This window comes from Protomyctophum parallelum (genome assembly GCF_964188405.1).
Source record: "Protomyctophum parallelum genome assembly, chromosome: 18".
Classification (NCBI taxonomy): domain Eukaryota; kingdom Metazoa; phylum Chordata; class Actinopteri; order Myctophiformes; family Myctophidae; genus Protomyctophum; species Protomyctophum parallelum.
This window is the reverse complement of record NC_139716.1, coordinates 30,458,934-30,474,826: the sequence shown is the minus strand read 5'-3', so window position 1 is coordinate 30,474,826 and position 15,893 is coordinate 30,458,934. Positions and strand designations below refer to the sequence as shown.

Sequence of the window (15,893 nt, the reverse complement as noted above, 5' to 3'; positions counted from 1 at the left end):
TGACAGTTGGACCAGTATGTCTAAACTAAAGCCTGTACCTGATATTCTCCAAACCAAACAACCTTGTTCTGGAGTCTTATATGGGTGATCTTTGTGTGTATATAAAAAGGTGGCATTGGTCTCCTAATCCTGGGGCTGGCAAACTTGCCTCAGTTTACAATTTCGGCATTTGGCAAACGCTCTTAATCCAGAGTGATTTTGTCTGCCAAATGCCTACATTGCAAATTGTAAACAGAGGCAAGTTTGCCAGCCCCAGGATTAGGATAAACCAATGCCACCTTTATATGCACAAAATGATCACTCATAAGAGACTCCAGAGCCAAATTATTTGGTTTGGAGAATATCAGCAATAAACCCGTACACTAAAAGGTCAAATTAGCACTTTTGTACAATGAAAAGGGATTACCACAAAGACGAGTTGTGATTTTATTTAAACTATATATATTTACCTGGAAGGGACATGGGCATAAGCAATGACACTTATTTGTCAATGGTGTGGCTTACTATGCTGGCGTTTTTGAGGGGCACTAGCCCCTCCAATATTCATTCAGCCATTAGTGTACATTTTCTACACTTTCATCCTACAAACATTAAATTCCCAATGACAATGGAGAATTTTACGTCAGCGTCTGAGCAAATGTCATAATGTACGATAAGAGCGGCCCTCACCTCACACGTGTGTGAGACAGATTAAGGCGGTGTCCATTTCATTCACATCACTTTCACAACATATAAAATATACAGTGTAATAAGAGGCAGTGCCATTGTAGGCCTATTATACCCTAGAAAATGATCAATGGGTATTTGTTATATAACCCGCTTTGTTTTTAACCTGCCGCTGTGGACAAGATGGAAATTAAAAAATTACACCCGTGTGAAGTGAGTGGTGGAACTCCGTGTGGGGGTCCCCAGATGTTCCAGAGCCACAGCACCACAGGCAGGGTGAGAAACGGTTGAGAAATGACAGTTACCGTGTGGGGGTCCGTCTACTGTACTGTACCGTCACTGTATTGTACTGGCACACCCGAAATCATCATATATATACAGTTAATGTGCGTTTGTTAGGTTGCGCACAGGTGGAGAAAAACAACCATGCTATTTTCGTGCCCATACCCAGGCACCCACCCAGCCAGGCACCCAGCCACACACATAGTTCCGTAAGGAGTGGTTGCACCACTCAAAAATATACAGTATTTGAAATGACAAACAGATGACAGCTCTCTGTGCATCATTTTTAAAAAGGTGGAATGTAGACTGTAGCATTTGATTGTGCAAGAGTTGTCTGCTCGAGTCTAGAGGCTTCTATTTTAGAGCCGGAAAAAAAGTAGGTTCGGCTCTGTAGAGACTACAATGTGACGTGGGGGGGGAATCGTCCTAAAGTCGGCGCTTCAGTGACACTGAAATGTTGTGACGACCAGTGGTATTTCCTCATTCATTCAGCCCAGCTTGAAATTCAATTTGTCAGTGTTGAAGCCAACAAAACACCGGGAGTTTTGGAAGAGACAAGCCAACTTCCAAACGCTTGTGGCTGGGAAATGAGCTCTGCACAGCGGACACAGTAGCTGCCTCTGGCTGCAGTGTTGTCAGACTAGGCGAGGCGGTGGTAGATATTTACCCGCTGTGCGAGGCTCACTTCCCGGCAACAAACATATTCACGCTGAAGTCGCTTGTAAATATTGAAGGTCCTTGAACCTTCAATAATTACAAGCGACTTCAGCGCTAGCCGTGAGGGAGTATGAATTGACTTATTGAGCCGAACTACTAACTTTCTTTCGGCACTAAATAAGAGTATGAATGTGGGAGCAGAGATAAGAGATCTTGCAGAATCAGATGAAATAGGACACAGGTCAACACAGATCCACATTCTCAGAGACAAACAGAAATCCCTGAAGAGTAAAGAGGAGCTGTGGAGTCCGTTTTCAATTTATTTTCTTCCTTTATGAAAAAAGGATGAAATGACTAACTAAACATCTTCTGAACAGCACTTGGGACAGCCATTATGGAAATATGTGTCGACTGTCTTGTTTAGTCTGTGATGCATACACCGCTGTGTCACTAAATCAGTCTCATCTCTAAAACACAGGTCGCAAAAGTCACATTCATACACAACGTGGACAGTTGCGATTTTTTTCTCCCTCTACATACCATACAAGCGCATCTCGTAAAAGGCACCGGCCTAGCCCGAGACAATGATCCCTCTCAGTTTCATACAACTCTCCAACTCACCATATGGACCACAATGACATTCAGGAATTTGAAGGGAATTAAAACCAAAACAAACGATAAAAAGGAAAAGGAAATAAGCAAAGTCTTGTCTTTTAAGAATCCTGCATTTTGGCGGTGCAGGAACTTTTGAGAGGAAGGATCATGATCCCCACCAAGCGCTTCGATTTGGCCCATTGTGTGTCTGTGTACTGTACGTGATCATGTGTATCAATGTAAACTTTGTATTTTTGTTTGTAGGTAGAAGTGAAAACATAAGTGTGTGTGTGTGTGTACGGGATTGTCCTCGGTGTCCTCAAGTGCCTCAGGAGGTGTTTGTGATGGGTTTGTATTTCTTGAGTCGGGTCCACTGTCCTGTAGAGTAGTTCATCTCGAACACTGTGTCGACCAGCATCGTGGTGCTTCCGGTGCCGTCCGCCTTGGGCAGGACCTCCGTGTGCTCGCTCAGCTTGATCTGGATGATGTCCCCTTGCTCCGGGCAGGGGTTCTCTGCAAGACGAGCGTTAGGTTCATTATTACACAAATGGCAGACAACGTTTCGACCTCTTATAAGGGGTCGAAACGTTGTCATCCTTTATTCAAATAAAGTTCCAGTGGGAGCTACTCAACAGTGAGTGGACATTCTCTCTTTACACTGTAATGCATGGGCATTACAATAGTAAAAATCACACCTGTGTGAAGTGATAATATATTAAAGTCTAACTCATGTTTATTAGGTGATGTAAAACAAACGGTGCCAACACAAACGCCATTAACAATAAAGAGACATTATGACGTAATGAGTTACATTATGACGTACATTTTCCCATCATTGTCAATGGCATTTACAAAACAAACATTGAACTAAAGACAAACATTAAACCTGTGTATAGGAGGGGCTGGCCACCCTTCAAAAATATACAAGAATTAAAAAATATATATAAGAAGAATCCAAAGTGAGAAGCCCCCACCAGGAGGACGTAGCGTCTCCAATCTCCAGCCTACTCCTCCAGTTCAACATTTCGCACCGACGGGCACTCTCAAAGCCTGTAGGAGTATATGTACTATGTGCAATGACAAAGTTCACCCTCCCCGTCAGGACTCCCTCCCCTGAACACAGCCAACTGTGTTCGTATAGAGTATATAGACCGTCGGGCCTAACTGAAAGCACTGCGGTGGATTTTATACTCTGCGGTTGTGGGCAGGTACTTTAGCCTTGCAGCACCTGAACAGTCAGTCAACCAATTGCTCATTTTAAGACTCTGTATCAACAGTTAAAAATGGTTTTAAAAGCAAGCGTGGGAATAAAAAGAGGAGCCATCAGTCCATTTTCACATGCATTTGCTTATGGTAAACAGGATTATTTGTTGAAAAGCCAATGTAGATACACATTTGTAAATGGGCAGTAAGAGAAGTGTTGTACCTCTGGATCCAGCCATGAAGCCCAGAATGAGGGCCTTCTCTGGTCTGGTGACCTTGTTGGCCGTTTTGAACATCTCCTGGGCAGCATACATCTGGTCTCTCTGGGGAGCAGACAGAGCAATATGGCAGATAATTTAACACAGCACGTCTAAGGACTCTAGGAAATCTGTCTGCAAGCAAGTATGACATTTATCCATTTTGGCCTGACCTCGAAATAAAAAAGAATCTTCTAAATCCTCCAGTTTTCTGAAATAAATATTTTCACGATTTTTCAAAAATAGCAGACCTACAAGCTCGTAGTGCACCACTCGGTGGCGCGCTATGAGCTTGTAGATCTGCTATTTTTCAATAGCTAAACTATAACAGAATGTTTAAAACACCAAAAGGGGTTCCCGTCCAGAATGGGTTAATGCAGAATAAACACAGGACCTCACACTCCCAATAGTAGCTATACTACTGTAATACTTACAACACTATCCCAGTTCGTTTATTTCCCCGCATAACAACACTACTATACCATTTGAAATAGGGCCTGCAAATCTATATTCGATTCGAGCCGTCCTCGGGGGTTGTTGCTCCTTACCGTGAGCGAGAGGTTCTTTTTGGGCTGCGGCTGAGGCGTCGGAGTGGGGGTCGGGGTGGCGGCGGCCTGCGGCGTGCTGGGGGGCGGCTGGGCGGCGGTGGTCTCCGGCTGGCTGGCCGCCGTGGCGGCGGCCGGGGGCCCGTTGCTGGCGGGCGTGGATGCCGGCGTGCTGGGGGAGGCGGGGGTGGCGGGGCTGGGGGCCGACGTGGTGGAGCCGGTGGCGTTGTACATGGGCGTCCTCTGCTTGTACTGACCGGGCAGGGTGGAGGTGGTGGTGGTCCCAGCGGTGGTGGCCGTGGAGGAAGCAGAGGTGGCTCCGCTGCCGCTGCCTCCTCCTCCCCCCCCCCCTGCGCCCGGCGTGGCCGACTCCTCTGGCTGCCGCGCCGACTGCAGGGCGTCCCGGCCGGACCCGCCTGCGTTAGCTGGGGGAGGAGAGGGGAAAAGAGAGTCGGTAACTCAGTGTTATGTGAGATTATTCCGTTTGACCACATGGCTCACAATGCGCTGCTGAAGAGCATTGATGTAGAAATAAAAAAGTACTGTCAACAAAGCATACAGTATAACTAAGGTTTAGGACGGTGGTCACCGGAGCACATTGACACTCACAGCCTATAAGGTTATGACATGCAGGGAAAACAAAACAGACCTGGCTGTGCCTCTGAGCTGGGAATGTACGAGGAGGACGGCACCATGCTGGGCGTAGCCGGCAGGTAGCTGGTCGACGGGAGGGCGCTCTCATTACTCAACGCCCCCAGTTTCTGAAACGCAAGACACACATGGGTGAGCGGGTGCAGTGGTGCACACTAGTGAGAGAAGAGTTGAGAGAGAGAAACTGAACAGAAGTTGATACTGTAGGTGTGGGACTAAATATCGGGCCAAGAACTTTTGTGATATAAGAATTGCAAACACAATTACCAATTGCACGCATGCATGCATGCATGCAGTGTGTAAATGCTTGGGTATGGGCTAGTATTGTTATAATATAGTACTGAGATTGTGAACACAGTATTGCATATCGTATCATAAGCTGAGTGAATTGTAAAACAAGACAAAAACAAGAGTGGAGTGGAGTGGAGAATACCTGTGTAGAGACCAGGCCAGCAGCATAGTCTGGCGTGGCGTTCTCAACCACCGCCGTTTCCTCTTTGGCTGCTTTCTCTCCAGCCTCCGTTTCTGAATCGGAGGACACACATTTAAGAAGATAACAACAACAACAACGTTATGGTCATGAACCTCAGCCAGGTTTTCATTATTTGAAGGACTGGAAGAAAGTCACAACAAAAACACCAATTAAGTAAAAAGAAAATCTTACCCAATGTCTTTCTTCTCCTCTTAGCCTCTCTACCAGCTCCAACCATGTCCAGCTCCGAGATGTCTAGCAACTGGAAAGAAAAATCACAACAATCAAGAAAATGCACTCGGTTCATGCATTCACTTCCAAACATGGTTCCTTCGTTCAATCCATCATGTGGTAAATAACACAACATATTAATAAAAGGTAAAAGCATTACCTTGACCCCCCTCTCCTTCCGCAGAGGCGTGCGGGCTGGGGGAATGGCTGTGCGGTTGCTGGGAGGGCTGAACATACTGGGGGTGGTGGGACTGCGGAAGGGAGCCTTGGGAATGCCTTTGAGAGGTGCTACAATGGGAAAGTAACGAGAAAAACACAGATGCACACAGATGAAGAAAGAAGAAACCAACCAGAGTATCAATGAGTTGACAAATTATCCCCGTCTGCCTCCCTCTAATATGCGCATGTGTCAGTTCAAACTCTATCATCATCATTATAAAACTGAATGCGCATGTGTGTGTGGGCGTGCATGCATGTTGAACTCACTTGTGGTGTCAATCTTTTTGACCAATCCTCTCCCTTTCGCATGGAAAGGCAATGTCTTTTTCAGCTGTTGGGCCGTTTCCGTGGCTAAAAAAGAAAGAAAAAAAGACATTTCAACAACAGAAACTTTTGATTTTTATCAAAATAGTAAATATTCAATTAAATATATGTCCAACAACAGGCAAGGATTCACACAATGGTTCTATCTCAATCTTCAAGTCTTTAAGAAAGTATTCACACAGATACTGTACATGTGAACAAAGCAGCTTCTAATATTATAATATATATCTACAATATCAATATTTAAAAAGAATTAGTCATGATATGTTATATCATGTTATATAATATGCCTTTGGAAGTAAAAGAGTTCTAGTGCAACATGGATGATGTTAAGATATTGTCAGAATCTGCTTTGTCAAAGTTTGTTTGTGAATAGCACAATGAAAGTATTCGGTTTGTGTGAATTCAAGACCTGCTCATACAAGTGAAGAGAGAGAGAAGAAATCACTATGTTTTGTTCCCCACTCAGAGCACAGGAGCCCTGTGATGCGGTTGTGTGTGTATTTACAGTACAGTACAGTACAGTGAGAGAGATGGCCAAGCTTACATTTCTGTAGCAGCTCTGCCCTGAGGGTGGCACTCTTGGGCTTCCTCTTCAGCTGGAAATGTTTGACGGGGGGCGTGAGCGGTCCCACCAGGGTTGTAAGGGCGTACTTGTTCAGGTACTGGCACTCCAGTGGGAGCATGGCGGAAGCCTCGCACTCATTCACTGTGGGTTAGATCAAGAGGAATCCTTTTGTTTTTGAGTAAAAAAGAAAAGATCTACTCTAATCATTCTGAAGTTCTTTCATATTGCAATTAGAGCACGAGTCAAGCCAGACATTTGGGTCCGATGCTCGAATCTCTCGATTAGCCCTAGGGAGACCAACTTTTGTTGTTTACCTTAGACTGATATTTTGTCAAAGAAAAAACAAAGGGCAAAATAAACCTTGAAATCACCCATTTGAAAAACTAGGAGACCATTTTACTTAAACATAAAGAGCATTTAACTTTAAATTATACAGTGAACAAGCAAACAAGTACATAAAATTAACTTTATTTTATCTAAGATTTTATAGAAGATCTATAAGCTCAAAGCGTCAATGTGCAACGGCTTTTGAGCTGGTAGATCTGCTATTGTTGAAACATTTTTTTTAAGGGACCACATTTGGACACACTGGTGGTACTTGGCAGCATAATTTCCAAAAAGAGGCCTCTATAGACCTTCATCATTCATTGTCTGTGACTGTAACTGTGTGGATCACTTTATTGTATTCAATTTAAAAAACCGAAAACAATGGCCCATAGCTCGGCCAAACCAATATATCGGTTTGGCACTTTGGCTTCAACTTCTATAATCAATGTGAAAGATGTGTCGGTTTAGTTTTTGGAAGCTGTATAATGCCAACTTTTTCCTGCAAAAATGAAAAGAAACTTTTTTTTGCAGAGCAGAATTGAGCAACCAGCATCTGAACATTCAGGCTTTAGAATTATAGCAAATACAAACAAGTTCAGTTTGCTGCCCTTGTGTATGTTACTTGGATTACTTGGCAAAGCAACTTAAAAGAGCAATAGATTCAGATCAAAATAATTAAACATTGTATATTGCTTATCTAATCCAACGAGAACACTTCCCGAGGTATAGGACTGAAACAGATGAACAGTCAACTCACTAGCACAACAGATATTCATGATGTCACATAGTTGAACTCCCAGACGACCACACAAAAGTCTGCCATTACTGCATGATCACATTGCATTGCACTATAGCCAAGACATTACAGCGTGATTACATTGAGCTATAGCCAAGACATTATACTGCGTGATTACATTGAGCTATAGCCAAGCATATTGTCTCTCAGACTCCTTTGGCAGCTTCACGATGATTTGATGCATGCTGCTAACCCCAGTATAGACCACGGCAAATTATTTTCTGTAATCCTACTAATCCACATTACTTTTTTTAAATAATACTTTATTAGCTTATTTTATTCAGAAGTTACTCAGTAAATCAATGTCAGTCAGAATCAATAACATGCTAGTACTCGTAATGTAAGATACATGGCCAAATGAAGAAATCCAACTAAAGCCCACAAAGGGCCAAGCATTACTTAACCAGCACCATGCAGCTCTCTAGCTGCCTGGATGGACAACACGGTAGCTTCGCTAGCTGCTAGTGAAGCTACTGTTGTCTGTGTCCACACATCCACTACGCTATTTGGACATCCAATTTCCTTCACTCTTAACAGATGATTCAATGCCGTTTTCACCATTTGTGATAAATAAATGTAAGAGACAGCCTCTAAATCAGTACTTGCCTAAGATTGAAAAGTCTAACTTACTTAACATTATTATGACAGTCCCAATAGGTTTGTTTGCATAATGCATGTTACAGTACAACATGGGCACAGAGAATATTTGTTTGTCAGACTTCATCACTGCACAGTGCACAACATACTGTTCCTCACGCTACATCAAAATTTATGGATTGATAAATGTATTTCACTGTTGAAAGTGAAAAGCACATCTTAACTCTTTTTTCCCCCAGGTACGCATCTATATATATATATATACGGATTACGGACGTCGACGCTAAGTGGCGTCATATCCCAAGTCTGTATATATACGTACCCCAACGTAGACTCCGTCTATATAATGGTTGAATGAATCCTACAGAAGCCTTTAACATTGGTCCGGTTCCCATAGCAACGCCCCACCGTTCCAACTATGGGATTGGAAATATATTCACAGTGCAAAGCAGTGGAAGGGAGGATTTTCAAACCGTCATAACTCAGATTCTAGGATCGCTGTCCTTGGTGGATTTTCTGCCATCCACATTTCGGATTTAATTCGTGCCTTTGTACTGCGACGCTGGCGCCATGTAAACGCTTCCGACGAGAAGTATAAGGAGTGTGTGCTTGTTCCAATGCTGCGGTGGTGTGTGTAACAAGAGTGTGTGGGGGGGCAGGGGGCGGGCCCCTGGAGCTGGGGTTTATGCTAACAGCTAGCGGTAGAGATAGAGTTAAAGCGTTTTCACTGGCAGTGAGGATGGGGGTGTAATAATCAGGTGTTACAGGTCTCCTCCTATTCTGACGAGAACATATGATAGCATAATGCCTACCTTTCTCTCTGAGTTCCCCTAGGATGTCCTGCACGTTGGGGTTCTGCTCTTCCAGGTCCAGATTGAGGGAGCCGGTCTCTGGGAAGGACTTGAGGATGTCAGCCACCATAAGCACCCAGGGCTCAGAATCCACTGTAGCCAGTTGGATGATTTCTGACAGGGCCTCCTTCATCTGAAATAAGTAGAGCAGAGTGATTGTAACTGTAAGCCCAGAAGTTGTGTGGTAAATAATGAGAATAAAGAGTAAAAAAAGGTTGAAATGTTCATTCTGTTTCACTATGCAGTGAAATAACCGAGAAATGTTTGGACAACTTGAACCCTATTGTGTGTCCCTATTCTGGGCATGTCATAATAGGCAAGCGTTTGGCTATAATAGCCAATCTACAAACTCAATACATTCTCAATGTGACTTGAGAGCTCTGACAATAAAATATAAAAAAGGTTAGGATTATGCTTAACCACTTGTGCAATCTTCAACAAACTCTTCATACATTTTCAAATATTTAAAAACAAAGCAGAAATAGCAGATCTACAAGCTTACCTAAACCTACAATAATTACAGAAATGTGGCATGTGCTAGCTCCATTTGGAACCTCACTCTACGCTTTAGCTCCGAGAAGAGGTTCTGTGTCAGGATATCCCTGCAGTCATCAGTAGAACGTTGGTTGAGCAATCCAAAAACAGTGGCAAAAACCCTTTTCGCACTATTGTTTCCAAAAAGTAAAGATATGTCTGCCTAGCTACAGTCTACAGATGATACATTTAGAACAGGCATGTAACATTTTTTGCCAGGGGTGAAACAGCTGCTTACGAAGCTTATGAAGTTAGCAAGTACCATGTTTTCCCAATGCAATCTTACGGAAGCAGTACTGCACATATGGATGGGGGTTGACTGGCCGGCTGACCAAAATATGCAATTTTGTTTTTAATATATTTTTTATCCCACGATTTTGTAACTCATTTCCCCCCCCTGTGTCAATCATCTAATGTGATCCTGGGCTCTACACACCCTCCACCAACCTAGTCCCCATATATGGGGGACAAGGGGAGAGCAACGGACTTGAACTCATGCTTCCTTCATGCCTGAGTGTCCAAGTTGCTCCTTTACACCTGACAGGGGGGAGTTTCCCTGGTTGGACGTAGCGCGTGGAAGGAACACGGTATTCCAACCAATTCCTTTCCCCTCCATCAGGCGCCCCGGCAAAATATGCAATTTAAGCTGTTGTTTCACCCCTGTCTCAAGTCAACCCCCGTTCTACCAATGCAGGAAAATCCTGACACGGAACCTCTTCTCCGAGGTAAAGCGTAGAGTCTGAAATTCTTCATTAGGAACAATGTGCAAAGGTTTCAACAGTGAGCAACCTGTCACACAACCTTGCAGAAGTCCCAACATCCTCATGGACTTAGAGATGAGCCTGTTGCTCTTGAGCCATTTATGATCAAATTATATTAAACTGTCTTCATGATGTATAAGATACATTATAAAAGACCACTTATGACTCTGAAAGGGTGCCAACGCTCATAACACATTTACACAGTTTTTTTTAGTTTTAGTTTTCTTTTGCAAGAGAGAAAAAGAAAACATAGTAAATGTTGTCTTAACTTTCCACCTTTTTTTTGTAAAACATGTAGACATGGATGTGTACTATCAGATGTGTTTTATCAAGTCTATAGTCTGACTTTTACTATCGCATCCACAAAAGTCGGACTCGATAACACACATATGGAAGCTAGTCTTCATCCAAGGATATAAAACATTCATTTTTGACCAATGTTCCACAGACTTTTGCATACAACTTTAAACGGTAAACCAAGCAATTGAATATCAATTTAACAAGTCGGAGAGTTTATAAATGGAACTGTTCCACGGTCCACCTATAAAACCTCTTGAGGTTGGTAAGTGGTTGGATTTTAGTGTGCAGCCCCCTTATTGCAAGCTGCCATGAAACATGCAGACTTATTGCCACACACACACAGACACACAGTCACACAGTCTCTCACACACACACACACACACACACACACACACACACACACACACACACACACACACACACACACACACACACACAGTTGAATAGATCTCCAGCAGACAGACAGACCAATTAAACCAGTCGGTGCAACCTGCTTCTCTTCTGGCTAACGTTAGCCAGTGTGTTAGCCGCTGTCAACTCAACAGTATCAGTGAAGCTAATTAGCTTGCTAGCTTTGGTTGGATGAGCTGTGTGTTGCAAGTTGTGACCACAACACAGTCTTGATTAGAGACAGTGGGGCGACAGACAGCAGACTTGGCTTGGTCTTTTAGGATTATGGCATGGTTATTATTGCGGTTTGTGGCGTTGTGCAGCCAACACGGCTCCACAGCTTTTATGTTAGCATGATGCCGTTCGCTTAATTTGCAAGCAGCAGCAGTCACAGCAAGCAACCCACCTCGTCAACGGTCCGCCGGGGGAGATGCAGCATCCCCAGCAACAGTTTGAGCTTCACCGGGGGCGACAAACTGGAGAAACACAAGCGTATGTTGTCGATGACCGACACGGTGAGGAGAGAAGCGATGCTAGAAGGCGCCCACAGCTCGTCCGTAGACCCTAGTTTGTTGTGAAGCCACAGGCCGGTGTCGCTATCCTTCATCGACGCCATCTTGGAAAAAGAAGTGTTTTTCAGTCGGGCATTTTAACGGCTACCTAAGAGAACGTCCGCGAGGACCCCGCCCACCCCAGTGTTTCTGTTTGATAATACAAATAAATAAATACATCCAGTGATGGGGGAAGATTAATATTTGTAGGATTAGCAGATTCAGATTAATCATCATCATTATTATTATATTTATTAGTTATGTATAGGGCATAGCTCAAGCTATAACTTATAAGTTAGATATAGCTGTCCCTTATTTGTATTCATTAAATACATTGAAAGTCACCCCCACCCCTCAAAATGTTGTTATAATGTTGCACAATATAATGTGCTGCACCTCACACATGGCTGTATGATTGGTGACAAATAAACCTTAGACTCTTGTAATATTAATTTCATTCATTCTTTATCTTTCAATGCAGAAATCATTGACTATAATAATGGGACAAACACTCATACTTGTATTTTAACTAACATTTTATTCCCAACGAAAAATGCCGCTTTGTTTGCATTATAATTTTTCGAATGCACATTTGCATTTTGTAGTTTCTTCTTTTAAACATTACTCAATTTTATTTCTAAAGTCTAGAACCGGATGTTCAAGTTTTGTCACGCTTCAATATTACTTTTATTTTGAAGTCATTGATAGGAAGGCTGATGTGTTTGTTATACGCTGATGAATTGACACTGGTGGCATCTCTCACATTGTGCTTTGTGAAAAATCTTCTCTTATTTGTGAGTATCGGTACATAAAATAATTATGTCTGTAGACATAGATATTTTGTCGTTACAATGAATTGGGCAATTTTAGACGTGTCATCTGAAGCAGATGATAGTATTACATTAGCCTATGCTATTTTGTTATATCTCTGTAGGCCATCATAAATCGACTAGTAATAACAATGGGGTTGTTTACCGTTGTTTACGTATTCCAATTTCCTGGTAATTGACCTACAGTTCCATCGTTATGGCGTCCAGTGGGTTTGTGCAGGCAGCGATGCTTCTTCTGGCCGTGCAGCTGTTCTGTCTCCGGGCTGCTGATGCTGAGGAGACGGGCACCGTAATCCCTGCTGAAAGTAGGTCCATTTATATTCCATCCATCCTGTGCGGCGGTTTCGTTTCACCTGTTCAATAAACAGTGTAGCCTATTTTTGTGTGCATAAATAGTAAATACATACAGTAACAGTAGGCATATGTTGGCTCAATGCTGCTATAATTCCCCATTAGTGACTAATGAAAGTAATGATTATTAGTCTCGTCCATCTCTTTGTTGACATCACATGTGTTTCTTTTCCCTTTTTACCTCCTTTATGATGAATTCCTGTTCTGTTCTTTGAAGTGTCTATTTGTACATCTCTAAATGTTTTGATTAATTGAACATGGTAGACCCTCTTGTAACAGTCTTTGTACTGAGTTCGGCTTGAAATGTACAGTAATTCTGCAAACCGTTAATAAATATTTCAATCAATCAATGTCTCATCATAACATGTAGGCCTGGCCATTCATTCTAGTTGGGTCTACAGAATCTAGTAATCTACACTGCAGTATAGCAGTCTGGGTCTTGTTTTGCCTAGAGAGACCCATGATGTTTCTGATGTCCATCTCTTTACCTGTCCCTTTTTCCAGGCCGCCCATGTGTGGATTGTCATGCATTTGAGTTCATGCAGAGGGCATTGCAAGATTTAAAGAAAACTGCTTTCAACCTTGACGCAAGGGTATGTGAAATATAGCATGGATTTTATCTGGTGTAACCTTAGCTCTATTGTTTATCATGTTATATTGTGCCTCTACAGTCTACAGACTACACTAAAGCCACAGAGGTAAAATACTGTACATTTTGTACACAAAAATGTGGCTTTGGGTTGATGTGTTCAGACAGCAGGTTGTCTTATATAACGGTAGATATGTTTTCTCTCTCTTCCTCAATAGACAGAGACGCTGGTACTGAGGGCCGAGAGAAGGGCTCTGTGTGATTGTATGCCCACCAATTCACTGCGTTGAACACCGCTCTACATCTGGTGAAAACAGTCATTTTCCAACCTTTGCCTCATACTCGGTCCAGAATCTTGTAGATTTATTTACATGCTTGGAATGTAATTCCATTTTTCTCACATATCAGCAATAGTATGGGTTTTTATTTGACTCTATGCATTATTATGCATAATATTGTTTAGCTGTTTTTCAGATTAAACGTGAAACCACCTAGTTGTTTTTTTGTTATATTTTAAAACGCTACTTGGACATTTTTAATCAGCTTGATTATTTGTTTGTTTTTGCTCATGGGTTAAGGTATTTATACATTCTTATTTGGTGCATTTTTTTGTATGCGGCAGCTGTTATTTGTAAACCCTAGTGTAGAGGGTACATTGTAAAATGTAGATAGAATCCATATACAATGTATTTCTTGAATGTGTTAAAAGAGATTTATCTTTGATTGCTATAAATGTCAAACAGTAGCATTACAGAATTATAACCCTGTTATTTGTTGAACTGTGCTAACAAACTGTAACTACTGTAGTTGAGTTGCTCTTAATAATCAAGGTTATTTTACTAAACCGCATAATTCCATAATATCTCTATGAATTGATTTCGAACCTGGTCTGCATTCTGAAGCGGTCAACAGTTAAGCAGGGCTCCCACAGTCATGAAATTCCTGGAAATATTTTGAAATTACTTAAAAAACTGTTTTCCAGGCAGTCTAAAGGTTTGGAATTATTCAAATGTTTTTGGAAGATGTTTGAATATTGTCTCTGTCGGAAGGAAACCTCAAATGTCCAAAAACTGTTACTTTTCAGGATTCAAATATATATTCTTTTGCAAAAGTACCAGATCATCAAGCTCAAAACGTGTCGCTTCATGACATGTTTCTAGCTTGTGGATCTGCTACTTTGGAAAATACTTTAGAAAAGCTATGAAAAAAGTTTAGAAAAATCATTGTTAAAAATGTGTGGGAACCCTGGTTAAGTACCTTAACCATACACTGCAGTAGTACTAGTTACTAGTTGCAAACAATGCAGTAGTAGTTATTATAACTGAAGTTGAATTTGCAATTATGACTTGAGTTAGATACACTGCAGTAGTCATTATTATAACTTAATTTGAATACACTGCAGTAGTAGTTATCGTCTCAAGAGCAACACAAAGTCTGCCCAGAACATTATTTTAAGGCAGCCTGGAGTGGGTGGAGATTATTTAGAGTAAATTAACTGGTTTGTTTAAATTTAGCACAATGATGTAGCATGAATCTAGAGCACTTTTCGTTAACTTATTCTCAGTATAGGCTATATGTGTACATATGTCAATTGTTTCTACATACCGCCGGTATATTCTTGAGTGAATGGAGTCATCAGTAATTATGTCAATTGTGTCATTGGATGTTACAAATTTATGACACCCTACAAAGAAACTGTCAGGGGAGATTGCTCACTATTGTACTTGTGTAAAGTTGTCTTTACTGTTATGTAATAAATATATTTAAAATTAGAGTGACATTTTAGTATTCGCTGAACTGCTATAAGACTTGAGGACATAGATGTTAGTTGTTTTATCATCTATGTACTTTGGAGAACATTGTTCTTAGTTTCTATGTCACAGGAATTGCCTTTAGTATTCTTAATATATTAAAAACACTATAAAAATCGTCACTGCTTTACTTTCTTTTTTTTAAAGAAATGCTTTTCTGCCTTTATTTATAGAGACGGGGAGAGACATGCAGCAAAGATTGTCGGGAACGGGGCTCGAACCCGCCAGGTTGCTTATGTGGCTATAGGAGCCTGGAACGCTCGACCACAGCCCAGGTGTCACTGCTTTACTTTCCCCCACACACCTTTACAAAAAATGTGTTTTTCTCCTGCCACGGTTTAGCTAATAACTGTCATGTTAAATGGGAGAAGATCATAAAGAACAGCTTAGCGCTCCATCACATTTACTGAAAAAGAAAAAAAGGGACACTCCAGCGTTCTCGAACCTGCTGTGCGTAGCAGGGTTTGGAAGCTGCAGCCAGTCCAATAATTGTACATCCAAGAATCAGGACTTTCTCTGCCTGCCTCTTCTCCACT

The 15,893-nt window shown here is 41.9% G+C and overlaps 2 protein-coding genes across 2 annotated transcripts; one reads left to right on the top strand and one right to left on the bottom strand.

Moving 5' to 3' along the window:
• Positions 1 to 1,875: 1,875 nt before the first annotated feature.
• On the bottom strand, positions 1,876 to 11,842 carry nelfa (negative elongation factor complex member A). Its single transcript, XM_083789338.1, has 11 exons — positions 11,632 to 11,842; positions 9,202 to 9,373; positions 6,649 to 6,810; positions 6,045 to 6,128; positions 5,719 to 5,846; positions 5,520 to 5,589; positions 5,289 to 5,380; positions 4,854 to 4,965; positions 4,208 to 4,629; positions 3,626 to 3,725; positions 1,876 to 2,712 (listed from the first exon to the last, which is right to left on the bottom strand). The coding sequence occupies exons 1-11, from the start codon at positions 11,839 to 11,841 to the stop codon at positions 2,528 to 2,530; spliced, it is 1,737 nt and encodes a 578-aa protein (XP_083645464.1). The 5' UTR covers position 11,842; the 3' UTR covers positions 1,876 to 2,527.
• Positions 11,843 to 12,541: 699 nt separating this feature from the next.
• On the top strand, positions 12,542 to 15,476 carry nicol1 (NELL2 interacting cell ontogeny regulator 1). The gene is made up of 4 exons (XM_083788560.1): positions 12,542 to 12,570; positions 12,793 to 12,911; positions 13,462 to 13,550; positions 13,765 to 15,476. The coding sequence occupies exons 2-4, from the start codon at positions 12,803 to 12,805 to the stop codon at positions 13,834 to 13,836; spliced, it is 270 nt and encodes an 89-aa protein (XP_083644686.1). The 5' UTR covers positions 12,542 to 12,570; positions 12,793 to 12,802; the 3' UTR covers positions 13,837 to 15,476.
• The last annotated feature ends 417 nt before the right edge of the window (positions 15,477 to 15,893 follow it).

Excerpts from the sequence above, each read along its gene's own strand:
- nelfa (XM_083789338.1), bottom strand. The coding sequence starts at position 11,841 with ATGGCGTCGATGAAGGATAGCGACACCGGCCTGTGGCTTCACAACAAA. Across the intron at positions 5,847-6,044 it reads CAAAAAGATTGACACCACAA|CACCTCTCAAAGGCATTCCC; the intron begins GTGAGTTCAACA and ends TTCCCATTGTAG. Across the intron at positions 4,630-4,853 it reads CAGCTCAGAGGCACAGCCAG|CTAACGCAGGCGGGTCCGGC; the intron begins GTCTGTTTTGTT and ends CTCCTCCCCCAG.
- nicol1 (XM_083788560.1), top strand. The coding sequence starts at position 12,803 with ATGGCGTCCAGTGGGTTTGTGCAGGCAGCGATGCTTCTTCTGGCCGTG. Across the intron at positions 12,912-13,461 it reads CACCGTAATCCCTGCTGAAA|GCCGCCCATGTGTGGATTGT; the intron begins GTAGGTCCATTT and ends CCCTTTTTCCAG. Across the intron at positions 13,551-13,764 it reads CTTTCAACCTTGACGCAAGG|ACAGAGACGCTGGTACTGAG; the intron begins GTATGTGAAATA and ends CTTCCTCAATAG.